Genomic DNA, 21,782 nt, shown 5'->3' on the forward strand with positions numbered 1-21,782 from the left:
TAGAATTTTACCTAACGTCAACTTATACATTTTTGATAAAAAAAATATATATATATAGGAAATGTTTCTTCCCTTGTCTTAGATGACACAAGTCCCAGAATCCAGTCTAGAATCCAATCTACTAAGAGCAGATTCTTACTTTGAATATAGGAATTTGAGCATTTAGCAGTTTCTATTTTGATGTTTTCCAGTGATTTCAAATGTCCAGAGCCTTGTAGTCATTTGTTAATCTTGCTAGGAAACTAACTTTAATTAATTTTAATTAGTTTATATGTTACGTATCTAGTGAGCCAACCAATTGAAGCCTTATAGATTTCTTACTATTTATGTGGAATGTAAAAATATATCACCATTACATGATTTGTTTTACTATGACAATTACAGGATGTTTTCATATGCGTATTTAAAAATTGACTTCATTCCATAAAGCACAAAAATACACATATACATGCATACACACATACTCTAATTTAATCTTTTTAATAATACCTAAAGGTAAATTTTATCATTATCTTCATTTCACAAATTAGAAGATGAGTCAGAGAGGGTAACTAAAAAGCAGTAAGTGGTGGACTGAGATTTGAACCCAGCTTGTCTGATCCCAGAGCCAACACTCTTAACACTCTTAACTACTGTATTAGATTCTCTAGGAAAGAAGCCTTTTACTTTTTTTTCCAAATGTCAACTTTTTACTTGACACTTATTGTAAGTTTATATCAGGATTCATGTGGGCATGTGTGCATGTGTGTGTAGTCCTTAGGCAAATTAATAAACTCTCTAAAAAATGAAAAATATATCCAATAGTATTATTTAGGTTAAGAGAAATTTAGTCTAATTTCAATATAATGATCAAAGGAAAGTTTTTCCTTACCATTTTTAGGATGCTTTTCGCGTTCATAGATCATTTCTTCTTCTTCAGAGATAGCAATATCAACTGTACTGCATTCAGATGAGCTAGACGGCTTTACTTTCTGAAAAGTCAAGTCCCATAAAAAATGTGAATAAAATTTCATTTACTCACTGTAGTTAAAGTTTATTTCACTTACATAAATAAAAAGAAATTATATACATAAAGATTCTTAGCAGGTTTAAAAGACTTTAGGTCAATTTCATGGTTGACATTAAAATGAATACATATCTTTGTGAGTTAAGTTTTAAAAAATTATTTAAAAAATTAATTTAAGCTAAGATAGTTTTTAGATTAAAATTGATATTTACTTAATAGCACTGTTCTCTCAAAAGATGTATAGTCTATCTCCAATTTCCAAAAGAATTTGAGTTCCAAAAGCTTTGTTGAAGTTATTCACAAGGTTCCTATACATGCTATTTCAATTAGATGAGAAGTATCAGAAAAAATCACTCTCTGATGCTAAAGATCAGTAGATAAGAGTGTACTTAGTGTTTATTGTAAAATCTAGTCCAGATATTTTTTAATATGTTTTCATAGGGCAGGACTGATGCAAGGTTATCCTGAAGTGAAATGAAGGAATGGAACAAGGAATAGTGTTAAGAATAGACCTGAAAAGTGATATCAATCCTATGAAAGAGGCTAGTTGCAGATACTGACATTTTTTTCCCACCCTACTCTTGACTGAAGTTCAAGACCAGCTAGGATAAGGTAGTCATGACTTCGTACATGTGGTAATAATGCAAGTGACACGCATGGCCTTCACTTTAAATGATTTTCTCGCAATAATTTATTTTATCTTATTTATTATTTAAAAATGAATATACAACATATCATCCTTTAATACGATCAAGATCCTAAAGATAATAGAATAAAAAATTATTTTCTAATTTTAAAAATTAAGATATGTGTGTTAAAACATTTGGAAGAGAACCAGTCTGATTTCTTAAAAATTAAGGAAAATCTAGGTAAAGTAAAGCATACAAAAAAAAGGAAATTATAACTATTTTGTCCTACTTAATAGTCTTAGGTACAATAAGTGTCAAAGAGATATAATTAGGCAGCTTCGTTTGCTTAAACCTTAATGGTCAATTGTCAGTAAGATGTTATGGTGCTCGATTTAAAAAAAATATATGCAGCAGGATATTACTCTTTTTTTAATTAAAAAAATATATTTTTTATTATGGTGACATTGGTTAACGAAATCCAGTAAGTTTCAGGTGTACAATTCACTAGTAAGGCTTATATATACATTGAGGATATTGCTCTTAAATAAACAAATTGTTTTCATTGTTTCAACTTCTCTTAAATTTTCTTTATTTCTGATAAACTAAAGGCTATAGCAAAGCACTACTCATTTGGGAGGAGACAACAAAATGAATATTATATAATGTTTGGGCATTCAATAATTGAGAATTACATACCTTATATTTACATGCTTTTTTAGGGTTTTTAAGTCCTTGCATCTAAACAATTTGATGTAATTTTTCCATCCTCCTTTTATTACGTATTATTCTAAATTTACAAATAAATCAATTAAGATGCAAAATTATAAATAATTTATTTTAGTAGATTACTTAATGGCATGAGAAAGTGACCATGGTACATTGCTTCACTGTGAAAAAAGTTATAAAATCCAGTGTAAAGTTCGATGTTATTTTCATAAAATTTATATAGTAATAAAAAAGGCCAAAGGTTTAAATACCAAAGAAACAAGTATATGTGTCTCTGAATTATCAGATCACATGTGATTTTTTTCACCTGTGATTTTTATATTTTATTCTTTAGTTTTTGGTATTAGATCAACATCCAAAATACCCATGGGAGACATGATGTGCCAGAGATTTTGAGGACCCAGAGAGAGACATTCTCTGCCCTCCCCAGTGCCTATGAATGATCTGAGTCCTTAGTGAGGTGTTCAATGCAAGAAGCCCACAGCGCTGATGTGATATGTATAGATGTACCTTTCTATTAAATTACACCTCCTACTAGACATTATGCTGCTTTCAAATGAAGACACTAAGACTGTAACCAGTAGGGTATGCATTTTAGAAGATAAGTCAACAGTGACATGTACCCTTCTTTGAATGTGTTCCCATTTTTTTTGTTGCTGTTGTTGTTCAGGAGTTTATAAAGCTACAAACTACAAATCAAACTAGTGGTTTTTCTTTATTCTTTTTAATCCAACTCAATTATCTATGTTATAATATATGTTGCAGAAATAAATTGATAAAAATCTTAGAATTTTAGCAAACAAGAAAGTATTTTAGCACTCTTCTAGTCCAATCTCAGATTTTAAATATGCTCAGGAGAGTTCAGTGATTTCTCCAGTAATACACATTGATTCTGAAAACTTAATTTTCTTTGGTATATTTTTCATAACTCCATACTGCTTGCTTATTCATTTATAGAAATTTATGATTATATTATCTAATGTTTACTAAGTGCTTACTATATATTGGGCATTTTTATATGCACCACTGAACTATTGTTCTTAATCCTTCTGTCTTCCCTTAGAAATAGGTACAATTTTATCCTCACTTACAGATGAAGAAACTGAAGTTTAGAAAGTTTAAGTAACTTGATCAGGATCATAAAATCAGGAACAAGGAGTGCTTTGCTAAGACTGAATGGGTGATCTAATTCTGGAACTTGAGTGCCGATTCACTTTCTTACAAACAATGCCATAAGTCAACGCTAAATAATCAGGATATTGAAACATCTTACCTCTTTGCTGCTTCCATAGCCTGACTTGCTCTGAATCTCCTTATTATCCAGATTTTCTATATCAGACTCTCCTGAAGCAATTGGTACAGTCTCAGAAACACTAGGGCTGGGAATAAGTGATCGACTTTCATTTTCCGTCATTGTGATTTTCTCTGTGCCACTGCTTTTTTCCTTATCCTTGAGGAAATCTTGGGTGTTGCTCAATTCAGAAAGGGTATGGTCAGAAATATTCTCTTTAACATATGTACCATTTACATTGTCCATTTTCTCCTTGGGAACATTTTGTTTTTTGCATAATATTTTAGAAAGCACACAATTTACTGCTTTCTTAATCCTTGCCACTGCATGCTGGAGATTTTTTGCTTCATCATTTTCTTCAGTTGTTGCAGAATTGTATGAACTAAATGAGCTCACCAAAGCCAGAAACAGGTAAAATATCTAAATGAGGAAGTAAATGAAAGTAAGTGTATCTCATTTTTTGTTTCCTTTTAAACAATAAAAAAAAAAAAATCCTTAAAAAAAAATCTAACCTGGGATTTGAAAACAGTATATGAACTATAATGCTATTTAGGCTATTCAGTTCTTATCTACAATGGATCAGGAGCTCTGCTAGGGGTTTGCATAGTCAGAACTCATCTTAAAGACACATTCTATGAAATATTTGTTTCTCTTTTACAGATGAAAAGGCAAGGTTAACAGATGTCAAATATCAAAGGTTGCAGAGATTGAACTTAAGTCTGTCTTATGTGGAAGCTTGTTTTCTTTCATTGAACCAAGCTGCCTCTCTCAAGGTGAGAAAACAAATTGCTGCTCCCAGTGGCTGACTTCACTTCAGTCCTCTCACAGGCAGACACGTAATTACATCTTCATAGGTTCTGCAAACCCATAAGGAATCTCCTGGGGAGAGAGCTATTCCTGGTTCTGAAGCCCACATGTGATCCTTGAGACATGCAAGCATGGGAATTGGGTAGGTTAATTGACTACTTGTGGTAATAAATTTGGTCATAAGAAGGAGATGAGTTATAGAGGAATCATTCCTAAGATTTGCAAGTTATTTAAACTCAAGAAGTTGTGTATTTTGACCTTTACGATCACTGAGAAATATGATCAGGCATGTTCAGTTTCTGGAGAATCAGGCTTTTATCTTGTTTGTAATTGTAGAGTATAAATGATATTTTTAGATTCTAGTGTTAGAGGTTCATATTGATTAATATCTTAGACTTAAAGTAATAACTTGAGCATTTTGTCTATTATGGAAGTTCCTCTCCAGATATTTGAGCTTTTTAAGATTTAATTTACTTTATGCTTTATATATTTTTTAGAGGGCAAAATTTAAATGGCATACATTATGTTTAAGAATATATATACAGTTAGTTCTCATTGTTATCCATAGGTTTTTAGAAGCTGTGACTTTACATGAAATGACATATAATGAAACTAATTTTACTATGGGCTAATTGATATAAACAAGATCTAAGTTCCTACAGAATTGTTCACCTGTTGGGTGAAAATAGAGCAACTCATATAAAAATAAAGTAGTATGGAAGAGAAAAAAGATGCAAGATTTACCTGAGTAATTATTTTTCTGATTAGTAGTCGACAAATGTAATATGTATTAAGGGTCTTCTATTTTAATATTGTTCTAATTATATCTTATATAAACATTTAATTTGGGAATATATAAATATATATGTGATAACATATATATTTATAATCAATTTTTTTTATTTTTAAAAAGCAACTGGATTTTGTATTGTTTTCTATTTCTTTTCATGTTTCTATCCTTCTTTGGCTTAACCAGATACCACAATTCATCTGATGCGATTACTTAAATGATAGGTAAAACAATTTTTACCTGGAAGGTACTTAACTGAAACTTCTAAATCATGTTAAATAATTAACAAAATTCTGTAGATGCAAGAGTTACAATTTTCTAGTTTAAAAAAAGTAAAAGCACTGTTTATACAGTGCTAGCTAATTTTATTTAAATTACAATAGTCCTTTAAGGCATGTATCATTGTTATGTTCATTCTCTTGTTAGATATTGTCAAAGTTTAACAGGCTGTGTAATTTTCACAAAGTCACTTAATTAGTAAATAATAGGACTGAAATTGGAACCTATGTTTGCTTGGATCTGAACTCTGTATTTTTTCTACAACTTAACACTCATGAAACTATTTAAAAGGCACTTAAAATACTTGCTTTTGTATATGGTGATTTTTTAAGGTTTCTGCTTAAAGCTTTGAATCACTGTTGAAATTTTCCTGTGTGAATAAGATAAAATTAAATTTTAAATAATCAGTATCTTCTTTTTATACAAATACTGTCGTTTTGGAGTGAAATAACAATGCTCTAGTACAATGAGTTAGAAATATGTGGGAAAAAAATCTACAACCTCAGAAATTCTCTCTTTTCATGTTTCCTTTGTATTTATTCTAGTGTTATTAACATGATGCCCCACAGCTGGATGACTGTTGAGAAAGAATAAAGTGTAAACAATTTAGGAAGCCAAGCAAGACGATGACCAATCAATTGGAAAGGGAAGTTCATGTAACTCCATTTTATCTTGAAATCTCTCTGCCATAGACTTGAAATTTCTGATCAGTAGGAATAAGAAAAATAAGAAGTAGAGTCCAAAAATAAAGAAACAAAAATGCAATTACATAATTACCTCAATATTCCTGTTTATTTGTTTCTGAGGTACGTGCACGTGTGTGTATGTGTGTGTGTGTGTTGTTTATAACAGCCATCAGACATAGCCCTTTCTTTGGGAATAGAAACCTACATTTCATGTGGGAAATCATCACCATCCCATCATTAGTAGTATGATTTAGGTTTGGATTGACACCATCTCCAGCTCTAAGAGAGGACTCTGGGTAGCTTAACATAATAATATATGTTAACATATTCTACACCCTGGGCAATAAATAATAAGTGTATTCTACACTCTGGGCAGTAGAGATTAGTTCAGAAATGGACATGTAACTCAGAGCTAATTAGATAATAGGAGAAGTTTGCTGGCTTCTAAAAAAGAAATAGAAATTTTCTTTTCTATTAGACTTGATATGTGAAGACATAAAGCTTTAGACTGCAGTAGCCATCTTGATAAAACAGAGGCTAACAGACAGTAAGGGGCATAGAAAAACATAGATCTGAAATATACAAAGAACCGTCTCTAACGATCTTGTTTGAACATGTGTCACACCATGACTGAAGTGAAATCTCTGATATTTTGAGTTATGTATGTTGATATATATGCTCATTTTGTTTCAACCGTTTAGGATAATGTTTAATGTCACATGGAGTTGAAAATGTACTAATAGTTACACAGGCAGAGGATAATGAAATATTTTTACTTGTTGGGCACTGATTTGGACTTTGATGATAAAGAGAAGAGCCATGATCCCTTTCATCATGGAGCTCACAGTTCAATAAGGAAAAGAGACAAGTACATCAACAATGAAAGGTAATGTCAATCTGATAAGTGTATGACAGGGGTTATGACCAGGGTGAAATATAAGCAATGAGGAAGGGCACCAATACAATGGAGTCTAACCTGTAATTTTTAAAAAGTCTTTTGGAAAATGTACTTAATCTCTATGACTTATGAGTAAAAAGCAAATATTGCGTCCTTTTTTATTTCCTGTAAGAACAGTTTTCTTTTATAAGCCATTCCTTTTTCTTAGAAGTAAAAGCTACTATTTACTCAATTCGTATAGCACTGCTTCGATTACTGGAAATTTAAAAGTGAAAGCTTTCTCTCTTAGTTAATATATAATATTTTATAGACAAGTGTTTTTCTAACTTTGCTACACAATTTAGTCAAATTCCTAAAAAATCCTAATGACCAGGCTATGTCCACATATCAATAAAATCAGAACCTTTGGGAATGGATCCAAGGCATTAGTATATTTTTATTAATTCCTCAGGTAATTCCAATGTGCAGCCAAGTTTGACAACTAGTGTTATCTTTCAGTGTTTTTTAAAATGTAATGAGCATACAAATCTTTTGGGGATATTGTTAATATATAGACTCTGCTTCCATAGGTCTGAGACAAGGGTCTGAGAGTCTGCATTGATAACTAACACATGATGCTAATACTACTTTGAGTACCAAGGTTATAAACCAGTGCTATCCAATAGAAATATGATGCACGTCAGCAATTTTCCAGTAGCCACATTTACAGCATAAATGAAAACAAGTAAAATTAATTTTGCAAATATTTTATTTTACTAAATATATAAAAATATTTTAAAGTTTTATTCAATATAAAAATTATTAATAAAATAATTTACATTATTTTTTGGAGTAAGACTTCAAATCCAGTGGATGTTTTTTATACTTAGAGTGCATCACAAATTGGACCACCCACATTTCAACTGATCAATAGCCAGACCTGGCTAGATGCCACCATATTGGACAGCACAGTTATAGACCACTGGATGCCATAAAACCACATCATGAAAATTATCAAGGAAAATTTAAAAGCATGGATTACTTACCAATAAGTTTCCGATTAAAATGACCATCATGTAAAAAGGAATACAACTGAATTGGCCTGCTACGTTAAAGCAATCCCATAAAGTCTCTATCCACTCTCCACAGAGAATCCGGAACACATTCAAAAAGGAGTGGAAGAAGTCCATCATGTGCCAACGTGGGAGTTGACAGTCTTTGTCTACGCTGCAAACACATTCTTTGTAACTCAAACCAAACAGCTTCATGCCGACCACAGCAGAAAAGAACATGAATGTGAACAACAGCAGGATCAAGTTTCTCAGAGCCACCAATGAGTTAATAAGAGTCAGCATCAGAATCTTAAATGTTGGCCAATATTTCCCCAACTTGAAAATTCGCAACTAATAGAGCAATGTAAAAAAATAAGAGTAAGAAACAACAGAAAACTTGGCTACTATTTATTATGACATATATTTAAAATTTTTATCAGCGTTATACAAATACACTTGTAAAATCTTTAACGTAATATTCAGTTTTAAGCATTGTTACTACTAACCACTGAAAATTCATTTTAGTAGAATTCTGACTACATCATAGATATTCTATAATTTTTACACTAAACCTGTACATATTCTCCCCTATTGATCTGTCAATTCCACTCCACATTATACTAGATAATCTAGTTTTATGCTTTAATATCTGGTAGGGCAAGCATCATTTTTGTTTTGCTTTCACAATCCATTGGATATTTTCCCACATTCTGACATATAGATGATATTGTAAAATCCTCTTAGGATCCCTTGAATTCTATTGAAGTTTCTACTGTGTATTTCCCTTTTAAAGTAACATATCAAAGACCGAATACATCATTCTAGGTTCAGTCTGAATATTCCCCTTCTTTTCACTAGAGTTTTTATTTCCATCGATAACAGCACAAGAACGTCTTAACATTTCAGCCACCATATCACACTGAACTTAGTCATCTAAAACCCATGCATCGTTTTAATACGTGTTATACCTTCTCTAACTTTTTCTAGTATATATTTGGCATCCTGGACTCGAGAGGACTGTACATTTATCCATGTTAAATTTAATCATCTCATATTCAGTCTGTACCTAGCTTTTAAATATTTTTATACTATCTTTTATAACATTTTTCTGCATTTCCCAGCCTTATGTCACCCATAAATTTGATAACTACATCTCGTATACATTTCTTTCATTCATTAGAAAAGTTTATGTATGAGGATTTAAGACAAGGTTCTAAAGAATTATTTGGATAAGATCAAATCTACTTAGTTGTTGATTCCTACTACATTCCTTCAACTTGTTACCAGAATGTAACAATAAATTCCTTATTAAATATTTAACATGTCCATAAATACCATTATAATAACATTATTTCTATGTCTAGTTTTCTGATTCTTACCATCACCCTACATTGCAGATATATACTGATTCTGACTTAATAATTTTCGAAATAATATTCTGCTGGCCTGACTGATCTCATACAAGGTTTTCCACTCTACATTTAGAAATACTCAATTCCAGTTCCTTAGTAACACATTGACATTCTGGATTTCTTCATTATCTCATTCCTCAAAACTGACCCAGTACCCCTGTCTCTGCTTCTTAGAATTACATCTCATATTTACTACATATATGACTTATTTCCTTTAATGCTTTGGTCAAATAACAGCATTTGTGACTGCTTACTCTTTCCTGGTGTAGTATTAATTCATTTAACTCCCAATGTCTGAATGATATACGTATTACTATTCTTTCCATTTTATATCTGAGGAAACTGAGATAAATTTTCATAAGATAAAATTTAGGTCTTGGATTCTACTTACCACCTTGAAGGATCGAGAAAAAGCCATTCCATGAACATTCACTAGAAAAAGTTCTGCTAAACCATGGAACACAATTAGGCTATCAAAAATGTTCCAACCTGCTTGGAAATACCCATATGGATGCATGGCAATTATTTTAAAAATCATTTCTCCTGTGAAAATTCCAATAAAAACCTAAATAAAAAAAAAACATATGGATGAGACATGATTCTAATAGCCCTATTAAAACCCTCATGCACAGAAACTGAAACTTTTCACTGCCACATTCCTCAATTCTTCTGCTAATACCTGTTTAGTTTTGGAGTTTGGATTATAATCTAAGGTAAAGACAGGTGGTGAGGGCAGGTGCAGCTGTAGTCAGGATTCAGAATCAAATGTCAGTGAAAAACATGTGTCTGTCATTTCACCTCTGCCTTTCTCTGATCTATGGGGCTATGGAACCAAGAAGGTATATACTTGCGAAGGAAAAGTGAATAATTTCCACTTAACCTGACTGCCAAGCCGCTGGCTAGGAATCCCAACTTTAAATGTGGAACTTTAAACTTTGGGTATAAACCTATTCAGTGATAAGAAAATTTACAAAGCAGGGTTGAGAGTGGTGAAATGGGGAAGCATGAAAGCAATATTTCATCTAAAACTCATATAATGCATTTGCAACATATTGGAGTTATAAAATAAAATAATGGGGATAATGATGATTTAAAAAGTTAAAATTGCAAATGAAAGTAATGTAGTATAATGTCTTACCAGGTTTCCAATGCTGAGAACACTGATGGTTTCTTCATTCATTGGATAACATTCCAAGGTCAAAAAATATATGTTTAGAATTATGCATATGGTGAGAAACAGATCAGTAAATGGGTGCATTATAATCACATGGACAAACTCTTTCAATTTTAACCAGCAGGGACAACAATTCCAGATCAAGAAAGTTTTAGCAAATCTGCACCAACACAATGGGCATCTCTTCTGAGATTTTTTATGTTCTGCGATAGAAGAAGAGAAAAGTTAAACACAAGCAAATTGTCCATTTAAGTTTAACTAATGGAAAATTTTTACTTTTGTATGTAAAAAGAGGTTTGAAACTAGACTTCTGACTTGGGATTAGCAAAGAAATATTTTATACTAATAAAAAGCAGAGCAAAGTAAATTTCCTCTATTTTGTTCACGCTTGCCAAGTTAGACAAATGAAAATGAGATAAATTGTATATTAGAAAAGCAAAACATTGGAGTACCTCTTGAGAAAAAAAAATACGGAATATAGTTGAGTATTATAATTCATAATTTTTAGATTTATCCGTTTTATAAAATAATGCCTTTCAAAATTGTCCATGATAATGAGTTAGTGGTCATATGTTAAAAAAGCAGAGTCAATTTAGAAAGGACCTTAACATATTAATGTTATGTATTCCAACCTTTATTTATACTTATAAGTTATCACTTGTATCTCACTTTCAATATTAAAGAAAATTCACTGGCATTCTTTGGTAATCCTTTCCAATGTTTTAAACACTATGCTTATGAAATTTTTATAACCTGTTCATCTTAATTTCTTATGTTATTCCTTAAATTTTAGTTATTATCATCTAAAATTCTGAAGAAATTACAGAATTTCTTTAAAAATAAATCTTATAAATAATACCTTTCATAGTGTCTAAATATTTTTTACTTTACCTTCTCCATATCTGACAGTAGCATCATCCAACATATTCGAAGAAGTGATCATAAAAGCTGGTGATCTTTTCTTCATTTCTATTTGTGTGGTCTGGGTCTAAAAAGAAATTTAGAGTCTAAAACTGGCTTCTTCTCTTTCTAGAGCCATCTTAAAAATGCTGATTCTTACCTCCAGAAGCTTTTCTTTTCTTTCTCTCTCTCGCTCTCTTTTTTTTTTTTCTTGTAAAATGAGCGTGTATAACTTGCAAATCAACAAAATCGTTTTATGCTATGAGGTCAACCATAAAAGGAGTAATCACAGAATGACAGTGGTATTACCCATATTCAGCAAAGAATTCAATGTGTAGTTTAGGATTATTGTGAAATATCCAGTCGGCAAACATGCTACTGAATAATAACAGCATTCCTCTAATTTTTCCTCGTGAATATGTTAACTTTATAACTTTGAAAACTCTCTTGACAAAATCAAAATGATTTGGTATTGTGATGATGAAATAAGTCTTGAAGAATATCAGGTAACAGAATAAATTTAAAAAGATTGCTTTGGTTAGAACATATATGATAATTCTGTAAAGGAATCATTTCTTTCTCTCTTCCATGTCTCTTGAGTAATGGTTTTAAGAGAACTTCTGTTTTGCTGATATGGCTACACAGGAGTAAAAAAGAATCCTTGCACTGGAAAGGCACTCAAAAATCCTAGGCTTTGATGTAGATGTTACAAGTTCTGTACATTCATAAGTATTACAAGTATAGCTTGAGATGTTTCTAGTAACCATGTATACAATTTGTATATAGATTTAAACTCTTAAGAAACTGACAATGGGTAGATATTACACCTTAGAGTTTCTAACACTTTTCACATTTGGCACATACAAAGAATAAGAATATTTATATATTTGTTAACTTGGGGTAAGCAGGAGAGGCTACTTTTAGATAGAGGTAACTGACATGGGGGATGCTGCCCCCTAATACTGAGGGAATTAGTAGTTGAGGCTCACCGATAACCCATATGCAGCACACTCTGGTTGGCAAGTTCTGCTGTGGTCTATCTGAAGAGGGATAACAGACATGAAAGGAATCATATCCATCCCACTCAGTACCAATGAATCCCCTCTAATTTCATAAATACTGGAGCGAAAGGAGGCGAAAACCAATCGCATTACATACTGAGTTCCATTAGCAGATTCTGCAGGTCTTCAGATTTCTGTTCTCTCTCCTACCTTTTTTTTTTTCAATTCAAAAACTAAGCTAAAAACTCAGGATGTGAATTTAATTTATTTACCTACACCGTGCTTATTTCAAAACTATTTTTAGCTGACTTATAAGGTTACATAAAACATAGGTTATAAATTGTACAATTTTAAATTTCAATGAGATAAAAAACAACAGAAATATAATTTTTCTGTTAGTAAGATCTGACAGGAATTTCTCAGGTGTATCTTCATAAATATGATACTTTGGTGATAATGAATGATATTCTCCATTATATTCTTAATATAGAGAAATTACTTGTCATAGAGTTGTTTTTTGATAGTGAAAATGTTTGATGGAATCACACCAAAGACCAGTTGTCTGTGTGCAGGTGGAGGGATAAAGTGGGGAGAGTAATGATATAGTCAATGCTCAATTCCCTACTAATTTGGCTTGAACTACAGACGTATTTTAGAACATAAAATGAACAAACCACATATGAGTCTAGTAATATATTTACCTTAATTAAGTTTCTCAAAAATATTGAATGAATGCCCACAAGTGGGCCAACTCCCAAGAATATAGCTATTTACAATACATACTGAGAGGATCATCACTCAGTAATTCTCTTTTTTGGAAGTTTTAAGAGATACTAAGGGCATATGCCTGAATTTCAGACCATCCAATGTTTAAATTAGACTGAAAAAAGGGACTAGGATTTTTCTCATAACTGGTTTAAATTTTCTCTGGAGGGAGGTATGAATAAGGAAGAACCCAGTCATATTCCTAGCATTTAGCAATAAATATCTGAAATGTTTATCTTGGACCCAGACTTGGACTCTACTGCAGTCACACTGGCCTTTTTAATCCTCTGACTCACCCTGTTCTCTCCCCCACATAGCACGAATCCATATCTCAGATCTCAGCTCGTGTCAGTTCCTCATAAACTTTTCTGACTCAGAGAAATCCTTTATTATAGGCTCAAATCACCATATTTCTTTTTTAGAACTTGCAACAGGTTTTTTTTTTATTAGTGGAGAGTATTACAGTGAACCAGCAGGAACCCAATATTCGGCTTCAACAATTAATAACGTTATACTCTTTATTTTTCATGTATTACTCACCAAACTTTTTTCCGAAAGATTTTAAATGAAATATTAGGCTTCATAAAATTAACAGAATAAGCTTTTTAAAAAACATAATCACAACATCATTATCAATATCAGCAAACTTAATAATTCCTCAATATTATCTGTTACCCAGACCATGATCAATTTTCTTTCATTGCTCAGAAACATTCTACTGTAGTTGATTTGTTCCAATCAAAGTACAAATAAGATCTACATATTGTATTTAGTTGGCAGGTCTATTGATTATCTTGTGATTTAATATTTTCCTATGTGACTTATTTGTTGAAGATACTGGGTCAATGCTGTAGAATTTTCCATATTTTTTATTTGACAGATTTTGTTCATTTAGTGTAATTTAATGTTTTCTTTTCTGTCCTATAATCTCTGGCAAAAGACAGTTAGATCTAGAGGCTTATTAGACCTAGCTTAGATTTTGAAAAGAATATATTGCATGTGGTATTTTATGTTTCCTACCTTATAGTATCGGGAAACACATAATGTCTAGTGGTTCTAAAGTTACAATTTTGTGCTTATGATAATTTTATAGTCTATCTTCCCATGAGATTATTAGCTTCAAGAAAGTACACACTGTATTAGTATTTGCAAAGTTTTTTTCTATCTCCACTGATTAGTACAATGCTTAGCATATAACAGATTATCAATAATGTTTTATTTAATTAGACAGATGAGCTACAGGAATGTCAGTACAGATAGGAAAATACTTTGAAATATTTGTAATCCCACAGTTGAATATATCTGATTCTCTTCCTGAAGTTTTGTCAGTAACTAATAATTCATAGGAAGGGCTGCTTGTAAACAGTGTAATTGATGGAATAATATTGTTTCAGCATTGAAACAATGAAGTAAAGTGGTGAACACCAGATTCTCTTCTTCAGTGTTGAGAAATCAAATACCAATAAATGCAGATTAAATTTTGAAACTGAAACTCCTCAATAAGGATTAAATTTGAGAATTTGTGAAGGCACTTATGTGCTTGACACATAGTTTATGCTCAAAAAGAATTTATTCAATAAGAATTATTTATTTTTTTTTTTCCTTAAGAGGAGAATATAGTCAGAGACTTAAAAATTTTATGTTGATCAAGTATTCTCCATATGGACTGCTATGTCTTCTTATGGTTGTCTTCTTGTGTTCCCTATAATTAGCCATCAACATTTTTCACTTGCTTAGTATATTCTAAAAAGTTTCAAGTGCTTAACATGAATTCATTTCTTTTGAATCTTACAACAACCTCTGAGGCAAATACTATAGTTACTTATACATTACAGATGAAGAAGCTGAAGTTCAGAAAGGTTTACGGAATTGGCAAATATACATCCATTAAATGGATAAAATGGACTAAAATAAATATTTATGTGACTGTGAAAGTGTGCTTTTAGCCAATATAATCTATTGCTTTCCTATAACGTGAGAATATGAAGCATCTAAGAGCTCTCTCTGTGATACCGACATTGGAATTAGAATCTGACTAATCTTCATTCAGATCAGTCACCTAAAGGGCCCTCGGTTTGTTCTATTTTAAGTTCTCTCTGCAGTGTTTTCTTATGTATAAATAAAAAATGAAATCCTGTGAAAATGGTTTTCACTCTCATTTCTCAGAAAACTTTGCATGACAAAATGTTCTAGTACTCTTCCAAGAAAAGAAATTCTTTATAATTGAAAGATATTAATTAAAATCAAAAAGGCTTTATGTGATCCAGAGCAGCCAAGTGAATAGAGATACTGGAAAATGAGAAATAATCCAAGTTCTTAAGCAGAGTTAATAGGGCATCTCATCCTGAAATAAGAGAAGTATTGTGCTCTGAAAATATATTTGAAGATAACTCTAAAATAATTGAAAATTAGAGTAAACATTTTTTATATTTTACTAATCATGGATTTAATTATTTCATGGATAAAATAATTCCCTATTATCATGATGCATAGTACATTTCCTCTTGAAGGAGCTAGAAATCCAATAAAGTGATTTCCCCCCTCTTTTTACAACTTCGGTTCTGTACTTTCATCCATGCTGTTAGTACTTTATAATTTCTAAATTATGGAAGGCACTATCACTGAATTGAACACCGAAATTTTCCAAATTTGATTTTGATGTACGGCCCAGAGCATGTTTAAATTAATAAACTATAACTGCATTAAGAAAAGTCGAATTTGAAAAAAAAAAACAAATTCATAGTTTATCAGTAGTAGTACTACACATTTTGGACAAAAAATGTGTATATTAAAGAAACTTTTTTTAAAATAAGTAAATGAATGAATAAATTTATTAGAGATTCATACAATATAACAATGACTGGAATACCCACATCTTTTCAGAAACACATTTATTTCTGACTTGACTATATAAGGTTATATTGTTCTAGTGATAGCTTTAATGCTAATTCATTCATTTATTTAATTATTGATCACACAGTTATTAGCTGCTGCTGATATGCCAAGAATTGCACTAGGTATTAGTAGTGACTAAAACATGATCCTTGTTCTCAGAGAGTCTGTAATTGTAAAAGAGAGAAGCTTCTTTCATCTCCCTTCATAGGACTGGAATGTAATTCAAACACATCTGATTATTATGGTTCTGAGAACTATCTTATGTTCTTTTTTAAAAAAATAATTGTTATTTTAATTAATTTCAAGTATACAGTACATTGGTTAGACATCTATATAGTTCATAAAACGATCCCCCAATGCTCCCTCCCTCCCCTGGCCCTCCACCTAGCCATCTATCAACTACTAATTTGTACTTCTTTAACCCTTCACCCCATTCTCCCAGCCCACCTATGCCCCTCTCTTATGTCCAACAGCAAATTGTCTACTATATTTGTGAGTCTGTTTTTGATTAGTTCATTCTTTTGTTCCTTAGATTCTGCATATAAGTGAAATCATATGGTATTTATATTAAAGAAATCTTTAAAGATGTTGGCCACTCTCTTGATTAGCACTAGTCACTACTGGGCTCCATGGCTATTTTTATGGTGGCGATTACCCCTTGCCCAGGTGTTGTGGGCATCCTCATCTATTCCACCAGGTTCTGGCGCCTTCTCCTGTGGACAAAGGCTATAGCATGTTTGCATATTTCCATCACGAAAAGGCCTGGCACATCTGCCATCTTGACCTGTATTCATTAACTCTTAAGGCTGTTGTCATTGGCAAATATAACTGTGCTGGTTCTCTTAGTAATAAAAGGCTTTGAGTTTGGTTAATTCTCTTAGGATATATAAAAATGTTGAGATTATGAATAAAGTCAGGAGAGTAAAAATTTATATACTCTTAACAAAAACATGTATATGCATTTCAATCCCATGTTTTTATGAAGGTTAGTGAATTTCAAGAATTATCTAAGCTATTCCCCAAATTTGAATAAGCTGAATAACATCAGTCATTATGACAATGAACAGTTGGTATGGTTGTGAACATTTAAAGTTATATTTGTTTAATATATTGCTATAATAAAGAAGTGTTCTGCATTAAAAAAAAAAAAAAAAAAAGGTGCTGCTCATTCTTACCATAGTGAACTCAGGAAGAAACATTATGTAGCAAAAGTGAGTCCTCTTATCATTTAAAGATTCTAAATGAAAAGATTCTAAATTCTAAAGATTTGATTTTCTTATCATGTATAACATAGATATTGAGCATGTAGTAGAAGGCAATATACTCCAAAACCTTGAGAAGATAACTCAAACTCTGTGATTCTAAGAAACATTTAAAAAAATTTATACCTCAGTGTCCTCGTTTCCTTCTTGAAGTTCTTTTAAAGTGTGATGAAATTTTGGTTCAGTCTTCTTAGCTTTTTCAACAGCAGTCTGCTTTTCTTCTTCATAAGACATAGCAACTATGCCCAAGAACAAACTTGCCATATAAAAGGCAAACCAAAAACTTATTACAACAAAAAATATCATGTAGACCTTTCCAGAAGCATAAAGGATCTAAAGAGAGGTGGAAAACAGGATAAAAGAAGGGAATATTACTTGTCTTCTTGTAATCTCCTATTTTAAAATTAAAAATAAAATGTGTTATGAAAATAATTTAGTCATAAGTGGAATATAATCACAAGACAGTTTAAGTACTGGCTTTACCTGGAGAAATAAGCAAAAGCTTTTCAATTTTAAACATATATCAGGTATAAAATATATGGTATAAAACCAAAGAATTGAATAATTTAATTAATTTAGGATGACCATTTGACTTTTATGTCTTCATTAATAGAGAAAACATTGAAAGAAAAATTGTCATCACTCAATAAAGAAAGCTGAACAATCTGGATGTGAAATATTATTTTCTTTGCAGTAGAATCTTTAAATATATAAAACTTAATAATGTCAGAGAATGAATGTTTAGAGATTACTTTCTTCTGATCATTACTTTATGGAAACATCACACCAAGTCACAAAATCAGTTATTCGTACAAATGGCCAACAGACATATAAGAAGATACTCCTTTTCACTAGATAGTAGCAAAATGAAAATATTAAAACCACGAGATACCACCTCACATATGTAAGAATGGTTATTATCAATAAGAGAAGTAACAACAAGTATTGGAGAAGTTATGGGGAAAAAGAAACACATACACGGCTGGTTGGAATGTAAACTGGCATAGCCACGATGGAAAACAGTATAAAGGTTCCTCAAAATATTAAGAAGAGAATTACTGTATGACCCAGCAATCCCTCTTCTGGGTATCTACCTCAAAAATTTGAAAAATTTATTCATAATGATATATGCACTCTGATGTTCATTGGAGCATTATTCACAGTGGCTAAGACGTGGAAACAATCAAAATGTTCTTCAATAATGATTGGATAAAGAAGATATGGTACATATATACAATGGAATATTAGTCATAAGATGAAATACTGCCATTTGTGACAACATGGATGAATCACGAGATTATCCATGTAAGTCAGACAGAAATGTGCATGGCCTACAGCATACACCATAATATCTGTTATGAAAATGTAAGTCAGATAGAAAGTTGAGAATGATATGGCTTCACTAATATATGGGATATAAAACTGAAAGCAACCAATGAAAAAGACAAAAACTCATAGACACAGACAACAGTTTAGTGATTACCAGAGGGAAAAGGGGCAGTGGGGAGAGCTAGATAGAGAGAAAGGGGGTCAAATATGTGGCAATGGAAGGAGATTTGACTTTGGGTGGTGAACACACAATGCAATATACATACGACATATTATTGAATTGTACACTTGAAATCTATATAATTTTATTAATCAATGCGACCCCAATAAGTTTAATTAAAAAGGGGTGGGAACCAGAATTAATTCTATATCTGTCAGAACACCTGCTTTGGTGAAGAACATCTGGGTGAATCATAGGAAAGTCATATAATTCCCTTACATGAATTCATTTTTAGATAGAAAAATACAAAATTTTAGATTTTGAAATTAAGTATTAACTAGCTTTTATGTCATAACAATTACCTAAGATAGTTCAGAAAATTTTAAAATTTAGAAAAGTATAAGAAGACATTATAAATCCAAACTGTACTTCACTGATTAATTCTCATTGGTTAAAAGTATATGAAAAGAATTCAAGAAAAAATTTTAAATAATTTTAAGTTTTAAGCATCCATTTGAATTAGTAAGCAGCATTTTTTATAGAAAATATTGTATTGATGTAACAGATTTAAGAATGTTTACTGATTAATAGGAAGTTCTAACATTCAGTCAGAAATAATTTCTTATTAATCAATAGCATATTTGTCTTTAAAAGTATTTTGAATGAACCTTATTATCCCAGTGAGTCAGTTATTTAGAATTTGGTTAAATATTTTTCCCACTGAACTAGCTGTCATTTATGATAGTATAATCAGGAGTCAGTAGTAGATATTATGGTGTATGCTGTAGGCCATGCACATTCATAAATACTTTATGTTTTTATTTCACTAATTCTGTGCAACATGTTTATGTGGTATTTGTTATTATTCCCAAAGTGCAGAAGAAAGATGAAAATTAGATAGGAAAAATGACTTGCCAAAGATCTCACAGCTATGAGGTATGCCTAAATCCAAAAATTTGCTCTTTTCCCAACATGAAGTTGGTGGAAGAAAAAAGTATGCACACTTATTAGGATGAAACGGTGTACAAATTCTAGTTCTATTATATTTTAGCATAAAACTGGGGCTAATTATATCCCCATTTCATAGTTCTGTTATGAAAATCAAATGAAACTGCATGCAAAGATCTTAGCCTATGGGAAATATGCAATAAACATTATTGTTAAACATAATTCTATTCAATGAGCATTGGTATTTTGTTTTGTTCATTTCTGTACCCATGGTGTATCAAAGAGTATGGATAAAATATATATTTATTGAAGGAATGGAGAATAATATTCTCCAAGATAAGTGGTGTTCTCTTTGAGAATAATCACTGAATTTCCCTATCCATAGTCAGTTTAGTTTAGGACAATGCTCAGTATAAATCCAGTCTAAATCAAAGAAAATCTTATCTACACTAGTCAATAAAATTTAGAGTGTAATAATGATGAGATACTGTATGGACTCCAACACTAGGGCATTCCCAGACTGATTACTCATTTCGGTGATAGTGAAAAAGAATTTGCTTTAAATCAATGCTAACAAGAAAATTAGCTAACACACAGAGGGCTGTAAAAAAAGGCAAGACATTTATTAATCTATAAAGTGATATAATCCATAAATATTCACTTATATTTTTGTTTATTAAGTACTTCTATGTGTTAGATGCTGAGAACACAAAATTAAAATAAAACAAAATACATCTTTTTAGGTAGTTTGTCTCCTAGTGGAAAGAATTGCTGAACAAATAATTAGAATAACCACAATCAGAAGCAATTACAGGATACTGTGGAATTGTGGTGTAGGATATGCCTAACTCTGAAAGAATAGCTTGGAGAAAACCTCAAGGAAGAAATTTGGCTTTTAGGCATGAATTTGAGATGTGAGACAAAAGACAAAATGAAGTTTGAATTTAGGCAGAGTGTACATTAGATTATTTTCAACATAGATTGAAACAAGAAATTAGGGGATAAACTCATGTAAGAAAAAGCAAGTCTTTTTTACACTAGAATGAAGCAAAAAGTATATATTGGGATATTGTTAGGAAATAAATCTGGAGAAGCATGCAGAAACTAGATTTTAAAGGGTTCTATGTATCATGCATATGGACTTTGAACTTCATTCTACAGGAATATGGAAACCTCTGAAGCATTTTCGAAGGAGGATAACACAATAAGATTATTTTGGAAATAAGTTCCTAGTATTGCGGAGAAGGCATTAATGCTTGCTCGAATTTTTTTTTTAATTTTTTAACTTTTCAATTGCAGTTGATATACAATATTATATTAGTTTCAGGTGTACAACAGTGATTAGGAATTTATAGAACTTATGAAGTGATCACCCAGATAAATCTAGTAAGCATCTAATACCATACACAGTTATTACAACATTATTGACTATGTTCTTTATGGTATAATTTACATACTTTCAAAAATAATAATATAAATGCTAAACTTAAAAAATTAGAAAAATATAGTCTGCATAAAGAAAAATGTTATTTGTAATATTTTCATGTATTTAACTAGAAATATAATTATATTACATCTATGGTTCACTTGATTTTTATTTAATAATAGATTATGAACCTTTGTGCCAAAAGTATATTACATTATCCCATCATTATTAATGGGTTGTATACACACACACACACACACACACAATAATTTATCTATCCAATCATAAAAACTATGGGGTATGTGTGTGTTTTAAAAAAGACTGGTCTTCAACTGTAACTACTTTTGGAATATAAGTTATTTGTTTA

At 31.2% G+C, this 21,782-nt stretch overlaps 1 protein-coding gene across 2 annotated transcripts in view; it reads right to left on the reverse strand.

Annotated features, from left to right (window-relative positions):
• SCN7A (sodium voltage-gated channel alpha subunit 7) overlaps window positions 1-21,782 on the reverse strand; it is a 70,811-nt gene that overhangs the window by 18,692 nt on the left and 30,337 nt on the right. For both annotated transcript variants that reach the window (XM_039855263.1, XM_039855264.1), the window contains exons 10-16: window positions 17,679-17,885; window positions 11,621-11,717; window positions 10,694-10,932; window positions 9,947-10,120; window positions 8,138-8,494; window positions 3,635-4,072; window positions 872-971 (exon numbers count right to left, since the gene is read on the reverse strand). In XM_039855263.1, coding sequence (XP_039711197.1) covers window positions 872-971; window positions 3,635-4,072; window positions 8,138-8,494; window positions 9,947-10,120; window positions 10,694-10,932; window positions 11,621-11,717; window positions 17,679-17,885 — 1,612 coding nt within the window. The remainder of the gene's footprint in view (window positions 1-871; window positions 972-3,634; window positions 4,073-8,137; window positions 8,495-9,946; window positions 10,121-10,693; window positions 10,933-11,620; window positions 11,718-17,678; window positions 17,886-21,782) is intronic.

Source organism: Pteropus medius, unplaced genomic scaffold (assembly GCF_902729225.1).
Source record: "Pteropus medius unplaced genomic scaffold, Ma_sr-lr_union100, whole genome shotgun sequence".
Taxonomy (NCBI): Eukaryota; Metazoa; Chordata; class Mammalia; order Chiroptera; family Pteropodidae; genus Pteropus; species Pteropus medius.